Genomic DNA, 18,190 nt, shown 5'->3' on the forward strand with positions numbered 1-18,190 from the left:
TGGGGTAATTTGGGGGGAAAATGATACTTTTTTTCATTGAGAATGGGGTCAAACCTTTTCTCTGAAATAATCTTAAAAAACCCTGGCTATGTAAAGCAAATCTCTCTATATATTAACAGTAATATTGATTATTTGTGGAACATTGAACCAGCATCAAAATATATGTGTATTGTCAACGTTAAAAAAAATATCAAAAAGTTAGTATTTATCCAAAAGAAACCACTGAAGAAGATTTTAAAGAATGAGGTTCATGTTAAATAACATTTTATCATAATCAGTGGCATACCAGGGAAAGCACAGTTGTCTGAGTCTAGGTAATGTACGATGTATACCATAAAACTTACTTCTCTGTCAACATCAGGAGAATAAAAGCAAAGACACGGACAAAGCGGAAAAACATTTGAAATTGATCTTGAAGTTTTGCATGCATCCATAGGACCTCCATTAATTTTTATTTATTTTTCTGTAGAAAATGATTATTTCATGTAGCAAAGTGAAATGAAAAATTTGAAATTGATCTCATTCAGTAACCCTTGATACCTTACTGCATGATATGTGAGGTAAATTATGTCACTCACCAGGGGCCGTCTATAGAGTTTCGAACAGGGGATTTACTACTGTTCCCTTCTGGGGGATATGAATTATACTTCACTAAGTAAGAAAGTTAACAGAGGGGCTTATCCAAGAATTATAGTAATTTTATAATCCGTAAATAATCCAAGTTCAAAATATCTTGCTTGCAACTGTATAGATCAGCAAGATTTAATATTTCACAATTATTTGTACACTGTCGTAACTATACCTGGGGTGATGGTAAACACTATACTCCTACAGCTTTCCTCCTACCTACAAACTCACTGCTGTATACGTTATATTCTAATAAATGCCCGCCGCAGTCTCATAAATAATAGTCCTTTATCTTTAATTTTTACTTCCTTCGTGCTTTGAAATCTTAAATTTAAAGAGAACTCGTTCATTTTAATTTGCCGAACTTGAGGGGACATATTATGGTTTGTCAATTTTCCTATTTTCTGATAAGTACGACTGTGTAGTAGGACGAGAAATAGTGATACATATAGTGCCGTCGCTGGGGCTCGATTCTGCGACCCTTAATTGGCTCCCCAGCCCGTTGCTCTTCCGCTGAGCTAAAGGGAGATTCCCTGCAGCTGACGCTTGTAAGGCAACCTAATCAATGCACTTCTTTTATGCTATTCCCCCTTTTTTCAATCACCAAGCCAGGTTCTTCGTCTTCCCGCCATGGGTTTTCCTACCTTAAACGGGGAGGGTCAATGACACCAGTTTGTAGTAGGACAAGGAATAGTGATAAAGATAGTGCCGTTGCTGGGCCTCAAACCTGCGACATTTGGCTCTCCAGCCCGATGCTCTACCGCTGAGCTAAAGGGAAATTCCCTACAGCTGACGCTTGTTAGGCAACCTAATCAATGCACTTCTTTTACAACTGTAATCTCCAAGAAAAGATTGTTTTCATTCTTCTTGGAATTAATGATGTCATTTCTGACTCTCCAGCAACGCATACTAATCAGTCTACATTCTTTTCTGTGGATAGACATACATTGGTCCTTCCTTTCTAAATGAATACACTTTGACAGCTGATGATAAATGTCCCTTTTCTAATAATAATAATAACTTGAGGTTCTTATATACTGCTTTATCACAACCTAGTTCGTAGGTTGTCTCAAAGCGACTCGCAAATTATTATCCCTGGTGATGGGGCCTTTGCAACCACCCAATAGCTTTCTCAACTCTCTCCCTGGGGAACATACAGCCGGTACGTGCTGCCATTTCAGCGCTCACAGCTAGAATTCAACGATTCTAGCACTGCTCGACCACGTACTCATTTACAGTTGAGTAGACTGGAACAAGCGGAGTAAAGTATCTTGCTCAAAGAAACAACACAGTGCCGTGCCGTGACTCCAACCCGCAACCCTTCGGTCACGAGCCTGGCATCCTACCAATAGACTACCATGCCTCCTTAAGACTAGAGACTATATTTAAGATGTTTATTTTGGGAAAAGAAATGATAACTGACTATCAATCGTAATTCTGTAGCAATTGATTTTCATCCATAGCAGGAAAATCACAGGTCCAATGGACATTACGTTTGCTTTAGATATACATGGAAGTGAATATTATGCATATACTTGCATGCCCATTAGACCAGTGCAAAATGGTCTGTTCGGTGATATTTTTTTTATACTTACAGCATATAAGTAAAGTGTCAATAACTTGTCAAATATGCACCTTAGACAGGAAAACAAGTTTATATTTCTGTCAAATACTTGTGTTATAAAGGCTACATTCAAAGAAAGGCACATTTTGGGAATATTTCCAGGCAAAAAACATTTCTTAAGGTTCAATGCTTTTGAAAATATTGTTTTATCTTGACATCTAGGTACACACAGTTTGTGTCAACTTTCATTAACTTATATTATTTGTGTATTTAAAGGCAATCATTTTGTGTATCTAAGGGTGATCATTTTGTGTATCTAAGGGTGATCATTTTGTGTACTGTATAACACGAAATGTTCGTGGGTACTTTCCTTCGTGGTTTGTAGCCATGTAGATCGTTTCGTAGTACAAACTTTCGTGGATATCTTATATTAACAAACAGTAGACACGTATATCATTCAAATTTGTTGTTTTTATTTTCGTAATTCAACAACGAAACCCACAAATATTTATACACAACGAACATGTTATACAGTATCTACAGGTGATCACCCTCAAGGAATACACGCCTTATTAATCATATTGCTGGATATCTTTGTTCAAAACCTTTTAATTTGAATATTTCATGTAATGGATTATATTATACTAGTATCACATGATAGAACAGCCACCATACCTGTATCGTTTTTCTTTAACTGACTTTTGCCTTAATTGCTTGTCTGATGATATTTACTTATTTGTCACTTACCTGACTGACATCATCGAAAGAGCAACTTGGTTTAACTATCTTATGGAAGTTTGCTTTACAGAAATTACTGAGGCTGAAGTTTCTGCATGATTGTTGCACATTAAAGTCTACTGTTTTTTAAGCAGATATCGAAAATAACAAGATTCAAGATATCATTAAATATCACATCATATATCATAAAAACCTATTCTGTTCTTTCTTTCAGGGGGGTGCGGTTTTTACAGATTTTAAGAATGTTACATGTAGATAGGCAAGGTGGCACCTGGAGATTGTTGGGGTCTGTCATATATTTACACAGACAGGTGAGTACCAATTAACTGTCTTCTACAGATAGTCAATGTCTGACACATATGTGTATTGTTCCATTAGCCCCTCCAACCCACCACCATGGGTTATATTTCTTGTTCGTTACAAGCCCTATACCATACAAACCTGTAGTCTTTTTCTGGCTGACTGCAAATTGTATTGTATAAGATCGTGCATTGTTATGTAGTAAACAGATGTATCTTCGACAGCATAATTTAGTTTTTCCATTCACAGCTACTTGATTCACAACTTAATTTGATTCACAGCTACTTGATTCACAACTTAATTTGATTCACAGCTACTTGATTCAAGCACAGTCACAATAACTTACATACTCTGTTGTCCAGTATACCTATATTTAACTTTTGTCTTTCAGGAGTTAATTACCACCTTGTACATTGGATTTCTGGGCCTTATTTTTTCCTCGTACTTTGTTTACCTCGCTGAAAGAGATGAAGGCAGAGATGATTTTTCCAGCTATGCAGATGCTCTTTGGTGGGGTGTTGTAAGTAACTTAGCTATCTCAGATCTTAACAATGATGCTCTTTGATTATTGAGATTTGAAATGTGATTGTCTTGGATGGAACATTTAAGCATGAATTTCTTTTGTAAGTTCTTTTATAGAAACACATTCATTTTCCATTGAAGAACAAATTTCTTTTAAGCAAGACTTTGTGTTTGTATACTTGTACAACGTTATGTGAGACTGATTTTCTGTTGTGATGCATATCAAAGGAGGGAATAGTGTCCCTTTCATGCTCCAGTCATAATATTGCCTCCTGATATATTTGTAAATTGGAGCAATACATACATTGATCTGCTGTTTCAGATAACTGTGATGACGATAGGATATGGCGACAAGGTGCCACAGACTTGGATGGGTAAAATTGTGGCTTCCTGTTTCGCAGTGTTTGCTATTTCCTTCTTCGCTCTCCCGGCAGTAAGTACACATTTAATTCATATAACACATATTAAAAGTCGGTGACTGAGAAAAAATCCAATCACTACTGGATTGTCTTTCATGGCCCAGTTGATGAAAATTCTTTATTAGAGCATAATAATATATGTGAAGTTTTTTAAAAGAAAATTGTTTGATTGGCATCAATATTCTTTGATAAACAAGTTTGATATATCAATTTAAGTGTCAAATGTGTTTCATTGATATAGTAATCAGATTAAGTTCAGTCCTCTAAATCCAACTGTAAGACCTTAAGCCTAGAGATGTTCCAATGCTATTTGTAGGGTATTTTGGGATCAGGGTTTGCCTTGAAGGTACAGCAGAAACAACGACAAAAACATTTCAACCGACAGATTCCAGCAGCAGCAACACTTATACAGGTAATGATCTCAGTCAACAACAAATATACAGATACAGGGGGTTAGCAGAGGCCTTGAAAAGCCTTGACGTTACAGTGTGGCCTTGAAAAGTCTTGGCGTTTCAGTATAGCATTGAAAAGCCTTGACGTTATAGTGTGGCTTTGAAAAGCCTTGACGTTACAGTATGGCTTTGAAAAGCCTTTACATTACAGTGTGGCTTTGAAAGCTATGACGTTACAGTGTGGCTTTGAAAAGCCTTGACGTTACAGTGTGGCTTTGAAAAGTCTTGACGTTACAGTGTGGCCTTGAAAAGCCTTGACGTTACAGTGTGGCCTTGAAAAGCCTTGACGTTACAGTATAGCATTGAAAAGCCTTGACGTTATAGTGTGGCTTTGAAAGCCTTGACGTTACAGTGTGGCTTTGAAAAGCCTTGACGTTACAGTATGGCTTTGAAAAGCCTTTACATTACAGTGTGGCTTTGAAAGCTATGACGTTACAGTGTGGCTTTGAAAAGCCTTGACGTTACAGTGTGGCTTTGAAAAGTCTTGACGTTACAGTGTGGCCTTGAAAAGCCTTGACGTTACAGTGTGGCCTTGAAAAGCCTTGACGTTACAGTATGGCATTGAAAAGCCTTGACGTTACAGTATGGCCTTGAAAAGCCTTGACGTTTCAGTATAGCATTGAAAAGCCTTGACGTTACAGTATGGCATTGAAACGCCTTGAATTAATAGTATGGCGTTGAAAAGCCTTGAATTTATAGTATGCATTGAAAAGCCTTGACGTTACAGTATGGCATTGAAAAGCCTTGACGTTACAGTATGGCATTGAAAAACCTTGACGTTACAGTATGGCATTGAAAAGCCTTGAATTAATAGTATGGTGTTGAAAAGCCTTAACTTTATAGTATGCATTGAAAAGCCTTGATGTTACAGTATTGCATTGAAAAGCCTTGACGTTACAGTGTGGCTTTGAAAAGCCTTGATGACACAGTATGGCCTTGAAAAGCCTTGACGTTACAGTGTGGCTTTGAAAAGCCTTGATGTACGGTATGGCATTGAAAAGCCTTGACGTTACAGTATGGCATTGAAAAGCCTTGACGTTTCAGTATAGCATTGAAAAGCCTTGACGGTACAGTATGGCATTGAAAAGCCTTGAATTAATAGTATGGTGTTGAAAAGCCTTGAATTTATAGTATGCATTGAAAAGCCTTGACGTTACAGTATGGCATTGAAAAGCCTTGACGTTACAGTGTGGCATTAAAAAGCCTTGACGTTACTGTATGGCATTGAAAAGCCTGGATGTTTACAGTGTGGCATTGAAAAGCCTTGAATTTACAGTTTCGCTTTAAAAAGGCTTGAATTTCACTGGACTTTAATTTGAAAAGCCTTGATTTTACTGCCTTTGGCCGCAAAGACTAGTGAGGCCTTCAATTGATTAAGTTCAGGTCTTGAAAAAGCCGTGTAAAGGCCTTGAATTTGGTTTGAAATTATTTGTATGAACTCTGAGAAAATGATCCGAGTCAGATTTTTTTTTACATGTAATGGGCTTAGTTATCAAATCTGGTGCAGTAAGAAATCTCAATCAACAATTCATATACTGTTAATTGTTTTCAGCAGCAAATAAATAATTCCTACAAAGATAATGGTCAATGAAATCTTCAATTAAGAGACGCTTGTTTTTTAATGTATTTGTCTTGACATTGAGTATCCTTTTATTTGTCTGTCCATCAGTGCGTTTGGAGATGCTATGCTGCAGACCCAACTTCAAACTCCGAAGCTACATGGAAAATTCACATCCATGACTCGTCCAATGAGGAGACTATGCTTGCCCGCATGGCCAGACGTGCCAGTCTTACACTACGCAAGCGGCGGTCATCACGCATGGACTCCATTTCCATTGGTAATCATGTCCGCAGGGAGAGCCTCACCAGCTTCTACCAGGAAGACAAAATTGGTAAAACTCTGACACACATTGCCAATGGTACCCTTCCTCAATGTGCAGCCAAATGTTCAATATACCTCTCCATGCGAAAGGCAATATTTCATTTTCTACTTTGTATTCTATTCTCCTCTTTGACATACAATATATATATATTTGGAGCTAGTGATATACTTTTTAATCAAGCCTAAGCATCAAACAACTTTGAGCTTTTCTACATTTGAAACCATTGACCTTGTCTTTCTTTTTCAAGACATCCTTAACCTTAAATGTGGCACTCTTGACCTTGTAATTCTGCATGATATACCATTGACTATGTAATTTTACATAAACACCCTTGACATTTTATTTCTACATCAGTTGCTCTTGAAATTTGATTTTACAGTAGATGTCCTCGCCTTTGTATTTCTAAACCAGGAACTTTTGACCTGGTGTTTCTACATGAAGTGGCCTTGGCCTTGTTTTTCTATATCAGTCACCCTTGACTTTGTAGCTAAACTTGAGGTGCTATCGACTTCATTTTTATACATCGGCTACCTTTGACCGTGTTTTTGTACATCAGGCAGCCTCAACCTTTTGTAATGTGACGTTGACAATTTTGTCTTCCATTAGTATAGAAGGAAGTCATATCTCCTCTGTTTTGTGTTTTCTATCCATTCATTATTTTACTTAACACATCATAATTTTTATCTCACAGCCCCAAGGGCTAGTGAGCTTATGCCATGGCGCGGCATCCCTCATCCATCCCTCCAGAGTTCACCAACTTTTCATTTAAACAAATTCTTTTGAAGATTTGAAATGCCTAGTGTCATGATATTTGGCCGACAGCTTCCTTGGTAAGAGCCAGACAAAGTTTGAGAACGAAAATGACCTCGACATGCTTTCAAGTTCACAGGTTAAGTATATCGAACACATAAAACGACTTCTGAAGAAGGACTGAACGGTATATATATATAGAATCATATTATTTGGCTGGTAGCTACTTGGGATGGATCCCTACAAAGATTGCAAATGAAAATGACTTTGACCTAATTTTATGGTCACAGAGGTCAAATATGTCAAACACAACATACTACTTCTTCTGAAAAAGCAAAAGGTATAGAATCATAATATTTGGCTGGTACAATGTAGCTTCCTGAGATGAAGTAGTATCACAAGTAAGCACGGTCTTTGTTTGTTATTTGCATTTGTCATGGTCCCTAACTTCTCACCTCGCCTGGCATTTTTACACTTTGGAAGTTTGGGAAAGTGTCCTCGGTGACGAGAAACCGTGTCCAGGTACAGGCTTTTTAAAAGCGGCTTTTGTTTATCTATGTAATTGTATTGAACATTTGTGTATATGATGTACATGAATAGATTTAGGTCGTTTAAAAAATACCTGAATACACAATTTCTACATAAACAAATGTAGATATATAGCTTAAAAATAAGCCTGTAAATTGAGGTAAAAAATAAGGTAACATACATTAAAAGCAAGCTTATTAAGGTTCAAAACTTAATTGTGTTTATTGTTCAGCCATTCCTCAATTTGTATAAACAATTTATTGCTGTAATTTATTGTTCATCCATTGTGCGCCCAGATGTTCAGAATCTGTAACTGCCCAGTTTTTGATTGTTCTGACCTGGTGCACAGATTGTTTGCACTTTTTGTGCACATCATATTCACACCACGTATTTTGTAAGATTGAGCGATCACACCACTGTATTTTTAGTACCTACACAATGCCTTACATACACCCAGTGCTAAAAGAAAATACCTTGTACATGTAAGATAACTTATTATCTTTAAGTCCTTGAAGACAGACAGCAATACAGCATAATTTGATGTCTGTTGTTCTAGGGGAAGTAACTCCTATTCCTACCTTTGATTTCATAAAGTTTTCAGATTTTGCTTGAGATAACAAATAGAAGAATCACACTCTAGTACTAAGTGTACAAAATTATGAGAACAGTATTATGATTGTATGATTGGAAAGTATTTTTCAGGTATTGGCCATTTGAACCCCAGTTTTGTTTCAGGAATTTATTTTGGATTAATGAAAGTTTTTCTGACCAATGAAAAATGCATTTTCATTAAAAATAATTTGGAACAGTTTAGAAAATAAGTTTACAGGGACAACCAGAACCTATATTACCAATCACCAGCGTTGTAGTTGTGACAAAAGATTGAATTCCGATTTAGCTCATCTGGCACGTACAGAGTACATGTGAGCGTATGTTATAGTGTGGTGTTAATCATCCCCCATCAGTTTATATTAATGCTCAGGATCACCGAGAGCCTTGAGTCAGGATATTTGTCTAAAGCTGATGACAGTGTAAAAGTCCGTTCGGTGAATTTCAATGTACTACATCCAAGGTTAGATGGATACATGGTGTTAAAAATGTGTACATGAAATTGCTCCTGTAATAAACTTGACTACAAGTGTTATTGTTGTAATTATTTAGCTCAATATGAAATGGTCATCCTGCTTTCAAATTACTTGAAACATTGTTAACTAATATATTGTCTGGTTCCTTTTGAGGCTGATGAGAGATATAAGTGACATGGAGCTAGCTCTTGTTTAGGATGTTTTGTTTGTGTTCCTATCACTTGAGTAATGTATATATTATTTGTCAATGATGGTTGACAGAGAAACCTCACTGTTTCAATAAAACACAACAGTGGCTAAGATTAAATTGATTAAGACAGGATTTCAAATGAACCCCTTCAGGGATCTATGTACTTCTGCCAGAAATGGTAACCGTGCATTGGGAACCATTATTCTGGTTGTATGTGATTGGTTATTACAATAGAGGTTTATGATTATTGTGAAAAATGGAGCTCTTTGATTGGTGTATTGGTGTGAAGGTTAGTTATCAGGGTTGAATAATGATGAGGTTTGGTGTTAAATATGAATGTATATGTTATCTGTGTATAAATGACAGTCTGTGGTATAAGAAATGCTGGTCTGTGATTGGATGTTAGAAGTCTGATAAATCGATGGATACTTTTTTTTTCTGGCTTGAAATATATGGCTTAATAAATAAATCATTTCTGAAATAAATACACATGTTGCAGAATTTTCTGCAGACCTTTAGGGTCATTTGAAATATAGAACCAAAGCAAATACAACGTACTGTCAACATATTAAATTGAGCACAACAATTGTCATACTTTAATGATAACACTAAAGAAAACAGGAACAGCGTTATTTTTATAACAATGAAGGATTCTGAGGAAACATAGAATAGTTCTAATTAATGGAGCCAGACTAGAATTTTGAACCCTCGACATCTAAACATCTAAACAGTAGTCACCTGGCCGGATCAGCAGTTGTACTAACCCAATGAGGTCACCAGTAGTCACCTGGCCGGATCAGCAGTAGCTTTATCCAAAAAGAAACAAACGGAAGATCATTGAAGATCCAACAAAAATTGTAGTTGAATTCTCTTGTTTTGTCTGCATTATGACAGAGGTGTTGTAAGAAAAGTATTCTGTGATTGGTTTGAGAAATGGAGGTCTGTGATTGGTGTGAGGAACGGAGGTCTGTGATTGGTGTGAGGAATGGAGGTCTGTGATTGGTGTGAGAAATGGAGGTCTGTGATTGGTGTGAGAAATGGAGGTCTGTGATTGGTGTGAGGAATGGAGGTCTGTGATTGGTGTGAGGAATGGAGGTCTGTGATTGGTGTGAGGAATGGAGGTCTGTGATTGGTGTGAGGAATGGAGGTCTGTGATTGGTGTGAGGAATGGAGGTCTGTGATTGGTGTGAGGAATGGAGGTCTGTGATTGGTGTGAGGAATGGAGGTCTGTGATTGGTGTGAGGAATGGAGGTCTGTGATTGGTGTGAGGAATGGAGGTCTGTGATTGGTGTGAGGAATGGAGGTCTGTGATTGGTGTGAGGAATGGAGGTCTGTGATTGGTGTGAGGAATGGAGGTCTGTGATTGGTGTGAGGAATGGAGGTCTGTGATTGGTGTGAGGAATGGAGGTCTGTGATTGGTTTGAGAAATGGAGGTCTGTGGTTGGTGTGAGGAATGGAGGTCTGTGATTGGTGTGAGGAAAGGTAGTCTGTGATTGGTGTGAGGAATGGAGGTCTGTGATTGGTGTGAGGAATGGAGGTCTGTGGTTGGTGTGAGAAATGGAGGTCTGTGATTGGTTTGAGAAATGGAGGTCTGGGATTGTTGTTTAAACTACAGGTCTGTGCTCGCCAAAACCTGGAGGTTTGTGATTGGCAGGTGTTTTATTGATGTGTTACAGGAACTCCTCGCAGCAACAGACGGGACAGCTCACGTCCAAACATGATGTCCAACCATCCCAATGTTGGAGGCAATGACCAATATGAGGACCAAATGGAATATGACTTAGATGATGTAGAAAAAGTCGTGCAGTATGTGTACAGGTGTTCAGTCGTTTTCAACTAACAATTTTTACTTATACAATTCCTAAGATTGCATTCCTCACTTTTGGTCAAATAGAAATATATTTTATTTCTTTTAGGCTCCCTTCCTGGCATTGGTTTCCAGGCAAGCATAGCATCTCAATATCCATTTTCACCAAAGATGGCCTTTATAGCAACCTACCAGTATTGTTGGTTGACATGTGTTTCTCTATTGTTGGCATACATTTTAATTCTGACTGGCTTTAAAAGTGAGGGATAATATCACACTTTCATGTTTGTCTGGTTATAAACCTTGAAATATTGTGCCACCATTTGTCCAGTATGGGTATAATATTTTGCATTATAAAACATCCAGGTACATATCATCAGTCTCTGGGTGAATTAACATCTTATAGGACTTGAACAAAATATATTTAAATACATGTATAAGCTTGTATAATGTTTCACACAAACTGGCAAATGAAACAATTGATGATATTTCAGGTTTTACCATACATGTATTATTACCACACCTGTTTTATTTTAAAAAACTAACAATAATTTGAGGACATTTCTTTTGAAGTATATTATATGAAAAAGGAATGATAATGATTTGGGGATAATTCTGAAACTTTGATGAAACTCTTAATTGATAAAATTTTACAGCATTTTTTATGAATAACCTTATAGAATAACTTAATAAGTGTATAACATACAAACATCATATCCTGTTATAAATTACATCATGTAAGCATCATATATGTATAAATATAAATGTATCTATAGGATCTTGCAAGAGTTTCCATTTTCCATGAGATGGAATTATGAATCGATACGTTTTAAGAATCTTTTGTAGAGCCACCCTCAGTTTGTTGAGTTGGATTTAATATTGACAAAATGCTATTTTTTTCATCTTCAGATTAACTGATGCTCATAAAACAGCCATACGGGTACTGCGAAAAATTAAATACTTTGTCGCGAGACGAAAGTTTCAGGTAAATGCATTATAGTTTTTTGGGTTTTTTTTTCTCTCTTTGTTGATGTGCATGTCTGTAAAGGTGTTGGTCTCACTCGATACCTATTTAATATTTCATACCCTTAGTGTTGAAGTGAAAGTGAAACTCAAAATGAACAGGTCCTCAAGAAACTTTATTTTATAATTGTTGGTATTTGCATAGTAAGACTAGGATTTTAAAAGATTTTTACGATTAAAAAATATCTTCTTCATTTTGCAGCAAGCCAGGAAACCATATGATGTCCGAGACGTTATTGAGCAATATTCTCAAGGTCATCTTAATATGATGGTTAGAATCAAAGAGTTACAACGAAGGTACTATTGGCTGTAAAACATTGTTAATGGTATGGGCAGCTAACTGCTCATAGAAAATGATACCATGAACTTTGAAGGTTATATAATTACCTGATTTCCTACTAACATATTGTCTGGCCTGATTACAGATTTGTTTAATGTGTCTGAGTTTGTCGGTGACATGCTGTTATAGTTTTGATGGGAGACATCCTGACAGATACAGCATATGGTCAAGAAATTAAATATTTAGGGGCTCACAATTTCCTATTCTGGCGTCGTCGTTGTCCCTGTTTTACCAATTTTAGTTCTCTACTTGTCCTTGTGTGGTGTATATCACTTATCACAGTTTTGCATTATGATGGTTTCCTTTTGATAGATTAGACCAGACACTGGGCAAACCTGGGACACTATACTCCAACTGCTACAAAGATAGGGAGAGGATGACAATAGGTGCTAGGATTGTCCGCATGGAGACACAAGTAAGGCATTAGAGTCGCTGTTATAATAATATTTTTGCGGAAATATTGATAAGGTTTTGAGTGCAAGATTCGAGAAAACAAAATTGTGCAACTAGTAGAATTGTCTGATATTAACATTGGAAAAATTACAGATAATAATCATGGAACAAAATCAAACATTTAATATCTTGACATGTATCATATGAAGAGTGTGTAGACGTTTTATGAGAACATTGTATTGATACTTGATATCTTGTCCAATTACATAGATGCAGAAGACGGATCAGAAGCTTGATCAGGTGATATTCCTCTTAAACAGCTGGCTCAAGTCTAAACCAATGAACACAGACTCGTTAGAGGATGAAGTATGACCTGCTTAGTGTGTAACAATAAAAATGGTATACCTGTTTTCCTTGGCAGCAAATTACCACGTGAAAATAGAACAAGGAAATCGCCACTTATTGAAGTTACATTGTATATTTGTTGTGTATTATTTTGTATAAGAAGAAAGGCGGAAGATATAATCAAAATGAACAAAACGTTTGATAAGTTTGGATGACCTAGTGAACCGAAATAAGGGCAAGGACTTTCGCCTCATGATGTCATTCTATGTTTATTGTGTCGGGAGAGAGTGCAATTGACATGCTGTTCATTCCAGAAAGCGTTTTTGATCATTTTTTAAATATAAGGTTTATTTTACATTGAATTTGTTATGAAACATATGTAATATTATGGTTCCGAAACAAGGTTTGGAGACATATTGCTTATACTGCAATTGTTCTGTTTCTTCTTTATAACATTTTGTTCCGGCTAAGAGTTCCCACACGTTTTCATAAAACTACAGGCAGGATAACATGATTAACGGACATATGTGGGTGAGTAATAATTATTCTATTTTCTAATATGCCATCAAACCTGGCCACAGCAGTTTCCTATTGGATAGGACAGTTACATCTAATTCTATCTGAAATTCTATTTGGCCGAATTTCCAAACAGAATAAAAGCAATATATAGGTAGTATCAGAGACTTATAATGTATTATACGTCTCTGGTAGTATATTTGGAGTTTAACCACCGATTTTTAGCTCACCTGGCACGAAGTGCCAAGTGAGCTTATGCCGTGGTGCGTCGTCCGTCCGTCGTCCGTCTGTCCGTCCGGCGTCCGTCCGGCGTCCGGCGTCAATATTTTACTTTAAATGACTTCTTCTTAATAATTGAAAGGCCTAGGGTGATGATATTTGGCCAGAAGCAAACTGGGATGAAGGGCTACCAAGTTTGTTCAAATAAATGACCTTCATCTATTTTCAAGGTCACAGGGGTCAAATATGTTAAAAACTTTAAACAACTTCTTCTCAATAACCAAAATGCCCAGGGTAATGATATTTGGCCAGTAGCATGCTGAGATAAAGGGCTACAAAGTTTGTTCAAATAAATGACCTTCACCCATATTCAAGGTCACAGGGGTCAAATATGTTAAAAACTTTAAACAACTTCTTCTGAATAACCAAAATGCCCTGGGTGATGATATTTAGTCAGTAGCATACTAGGATCAAGGGCTACCAAGTTTGTTTAAATGTATGACCTTGAATCATATTCAAGGTCACAAGGAGCAAATATGTTTAAAATATTTCAACAACTTGTTCTGAATAACCAAAAGGCTCAGGATGTTGATATTTAGTTAGTAGCATATGCTGGGATCAAGGACTACTATGTTTGTTAAAGTGAATGACTTTGACTTATATTCAAGGTCACAGGGGTCAAATTTGTTTAAAATCTTTAAACAACCTCTTATGAATAACCATGGGTCCCAGGATGTTTATACTTTGCAAGTTTCATCCTGAGATGAAAGGCTATACAATGTGTTCAACATAATGACTTTGTTCGACTTTCAATCACAGGGGTGAAATGTTTTAAAAAAAATTAACAGGGTCTTTTGAACGAATTTTAATCACAAATACTGATATTTTGCCTGTAGCTTTATTTTAGATCACTTTTAAGGTTACAAGTGTGAGTTTTATACCAGGTGAGCGATGCAGGCCCATTGGGCCTCTTGTTTAAGTTTCAGTATCCAGTATTGCAGTCATGGCCTCTGACTAGACGAGGCAGTTACGGGTATAACTTGAGTTCTAATAGGACTAATTTGTGCAGGCTTTTGTGGGAGTAATACTTTGTCGGGGTACCTTCACCTCTGACGACCAACTTTCATGTCTCTGTGATTCCTGATAGCAAGTCTGGCTTTTATTGGTTGATTAATGTACGGCCGCATCATTCGTGGCTGCATGTGCAGTTTAAGGGAAAGCATTTGTAAAAGTACAAGCTTAAGTTATAATTTGTTTGTAATACGTGTACATTTGTATGTGCCATTTAAGGACTGAAATACGTAGTGTTAACAATTGAGGTATATGGAGAAACCCAGTTGCTAATATAACATATATAAATATAATTTCAGTAATACTTAAAGACCCTAAAAGGTTTTTGATAGGAAAAAACATTCACGTGTACTATTTTTTCGAGTTATAAGCTTTCATAACAATATCTTTATTTCAACGGTCATCAGGCAATTGCTTGAGTGTTCAAATTACTTTTTAGTAGCCCGGCGTCTGTCCTTCCGTCTCATCAATCTGTCTGTAAAGAATTTCCTAACGGCTTTCTCTCAGAAATTACAAAAGAGATCATGACTAAATTTTGTATGTATGATTTCCATGGTTATGCATGGATCAGAGTAGAGAATTCCTTAAAAACAGATCTATGTAATCATGACAAAATATGAGATACATGATCGTCTTGTGTCCTTCAGATTTTGCCAAAACATAATATTACTACCAGGCCATACTGGATTTTGTATGGAAATTCCATGTAAGCACTATTTACGCTTTTTTCTGAAAAATGCTAAAAGCATCATGATGAAATCGTTTTGAATGACCCCTTTTGTTCATAGGAACTACCAAAAGGATCACGACTGGTTTTAAATTAAGTTCAGAAAAAAACGCCACCAGGGCCTGTATTTATGTTCTCATTTTCAAATTCTGATACTGTGCTTAAACTTTATTGTTACTGGAGAACGAAATTATTTGCAAATCGCATTTTATTTATGATTTGGAAGACTGTTGAGGGTTGTCAAACTGAATATCGTTCTAAATGGCGATAGCAAAGTTTTCCTTAGTGGCATGATTTAGTTGCGTTAAAGATATTTGGTTGGAGCAGAGAATCCATTCTTGAACATAGAAAGGTTTCTTGAAGAGGGCCCCACAGGTTACTTGGATTTTCTTTAGATATTAGTATGTAAAGGCTGTTTTTCAGAAAGAGTTCTAAAGGGATTATAATGAAACATGGAATGTATGATCCCCATGACCCACAAAAATGAAATAGCCATTTTGGTTTTCACAAGTTTAGTACTGCTTTTTCTAAGAAATTATTTCTGGATCATGCAAAACATTGAAAATATGATCTTTGTCCTTCTATGTGTATGCTTTGATTAGATGGGTCGGAAAATCTAATCTAATAGTCCCTACAAGATCATGATGTAAATTGTTTTGCATGAACCTTTGATTAAATGTATACATGTATATATATGTATATAAAAAACAAAAGACAAAAGTTTCTCCGACGTCCCTAGTGCTTTCCCCTCTTTAGAGGGTTCATCAAGAGAACTTTATTCATGTTGACAGGACAACAACACAACACAGAAAGTTATGTATATATATATATATTTGTACAAGACGAAAACAGGGCACGTAGTAGAAAGGAACTTATATTAAATACCAGCAACATTCCATGCTATGTCATTGGGGAGCGCCAAGGTCCATCTGGGGTCTTTTGTTAGTAGGTTGATTTAGATGCTGCACAAAGAAATGTAAATATGATATATTGTATGTGTTATAGTTGTGTTGTAAATTACATAAACATGAACAAAAGATCTCATTAACTTCAGGACTCTAGTAAACATTGCACTACAAAGTTGATGGTATCACTGAAAAGCACACTATTCATTTAACTTATATCTATATGTCTGCACCAAGTTTATTTCCCTTTTCTCTGTTGTCATTCCCTGGTGTACTATGATGCTAAAATGGTGCTTATAAGAATTGTAATTCTTTTTAGTACCTTATCGGAAAGATAGAAACCGTTGTCGATTTGTGCAAGAAACAAATCAATATTTTTTTGCAAGTTATAGTCTTTCAAATCACTAAAACGTTCAGGTATAGTTTCAGTATTACATTTGAAAATTCAAATGATTAATAAGGATTTTTTTTAAATCCTATTTGATCTCCCTTCAAAAAAAGAAAAATATATATTTTTGAAATTTATTTGTACGGAAAAAGCGATTACTTGTACACGTAGAATTCACATTAGTAATACAAAATATTGAGTGAAAATTTAGATGTTACAACCTGAAATAAATCCAATTAACAATATTTTTGGAGGCAATAAATAATGTATAGAAGGTACCCTGCTATTGTTATACATTGTGTACATTTTTGTTTCCGACGAGACCCATCCATTCCATTTATTTGTTCCCGTGATGCCATACTGCTCAACACTGTCACACAGTCACTTGTATGTATGCAGACTAACATCGATATTAAATTTATCACTTTTGTATTCAATTGAATGTTAAGAGACTGATGAACTTGTCACTAGTCTTCAGTAAGTAAAACCATTTGAAACTCTTCATTGATATAGCAGTTTTATATGTATTGTACTTATCATCAATATTGAATTTAGTCTGTCTTACGGTTTTTTACTCTATTACTTTTTGACAAAATGACGTTGTCCATGGTTTGTCACCCTAACGATATCTTCATTATTAATTTGACACGTGTTAAACATACAGTTATGTATGTGTGACTGTTTTAGTGACTTGTATGCGGCTTATTATGTGTAGAAATGTTCTGAACTTGTAACAGCACAGTCACTAGGTCAAGATCCCACTAAATCTGTTACATATCTGTATTTACACACAGTGAATCACCTATGTCCCATTTTTGCAGATACTGTTGATTTCGTTGTAACTTGAATCGGCAAATTCAACCTAACAATCAACATTTCTAATTGAACGAAATCATAGATCTTTTTGTCCATATGAAAGAAATCAAAAGTAAAAATATGCCTCGAGCTATAAGTCTGCCTTGGTCATAGTAAGCACGGGCGTAATTGCTCATAGAAATAATAATAATAAAAGAAAGCAAATAGCAAGTTTTGCAAGTATACAACGCTAGTGTGACCCCCACCGGTTCTGTGGGCGGGGCTATATGTTTGTATTCTGTGTATCCTTTTGTCAGTCAAGTTCGTCACTACATCACTATGTCCAGTGTTTATCTCATACTTGGTCGCCTTCAATTACCAAATTATGTTTGCAAGCATTTCTTCGATTGCGGTTTGTCGCCCACTGAATCGGATCTCATGTTCCCTCTATATACAGAGTTGTGTCCTTTCATTCAATTTTCACAGAGGTATGCGATCATTGATGGTCACCGGTTTTGCCTTGTTGAACATAATTGTAATTCATTATATTTTCTAAATTATAAAGATGTTTTCCTTTGTCTCTAAGAAAAACGTTTGCATTGC

General features: G+C 36.2%; 1 protein-coding gene across 7 annotated transcripts in view; it reads left to right on the top strand.

Moving 5' to 3' along the window:
* Window positions 1-13,739, top strand: part of LOC110454779 (potassium voltage-gated channel subfamily KQT member 1-like) — a 104,758-nt gene extending 91,019 nt beyond the window's left edge. For 5 of the 7 annotated variants that reach the window (XM_021504475.1, XM_021504476.1, XM_021504478.1 and 2 more), the window contains 10 exons: window positions 3,144-3,240; window positions 3,621-3,749; window positions 4,074-4,184; window positions 4,487-4,582; window positions 6,292-6,514; window positions 10,735-10,876; window positions 11,775-11,850; window positions 12,091-12,185; window positions 12,541-12,643; window positions 12,892-13,739. In XM_021504475.1, the coding sequence (XP_021360150.1) occupies window positions 3,144-3,240; window positions 3,621-3,749; window positions 4,074-4,184; window positions 4,487-4,582; window positions 6,292-6,514; window positions 10,735-10,876; window positions 11,775-11,850; window positions 12,091-12,185; window positions 12,541-12,643; window positions 12,892-12,993 (1,174 nt within the window). In that variant the 3' untranslated portion in view covers window positions 12,994-13,739. The remainder of the gene's footprint in view (window positions 1-3,143; window positions 3,241-3,620; window positions 3,750-4,073; window positions 4,185-4,486; window positions 4,583-6,291; window positions 6,515-10,734; window positions 10,877-11,774; window positions 11,851-12,090; window positions 12,186-12,540; window positions 12,644-12,891) is intronic. The other 2 variants (XM_021504481.1, XM_021504482.1) reach the window with 2 other exon arrangements.
* Window positions 13,740-18,190: the final 4,451 nt, after the last annotated feature.

Source organism: Mizuhopecten yessoensis, unplaced genomic scaffold, assembly GCF_002113885.1.
Source record: "Mizuhopecten yessoensis strain PY_sf001 unplaced genomic scaffold, ASM211388v2 scaffold8057, whole genome shotgun sequence".
Taxonomy (NCBI): Eukaryota; Metazoa; Mollusca; class Bivalvia; order Pectinida; family Pectinidae; genus Mizuhopecten; species Mizuhopecten yessoensis.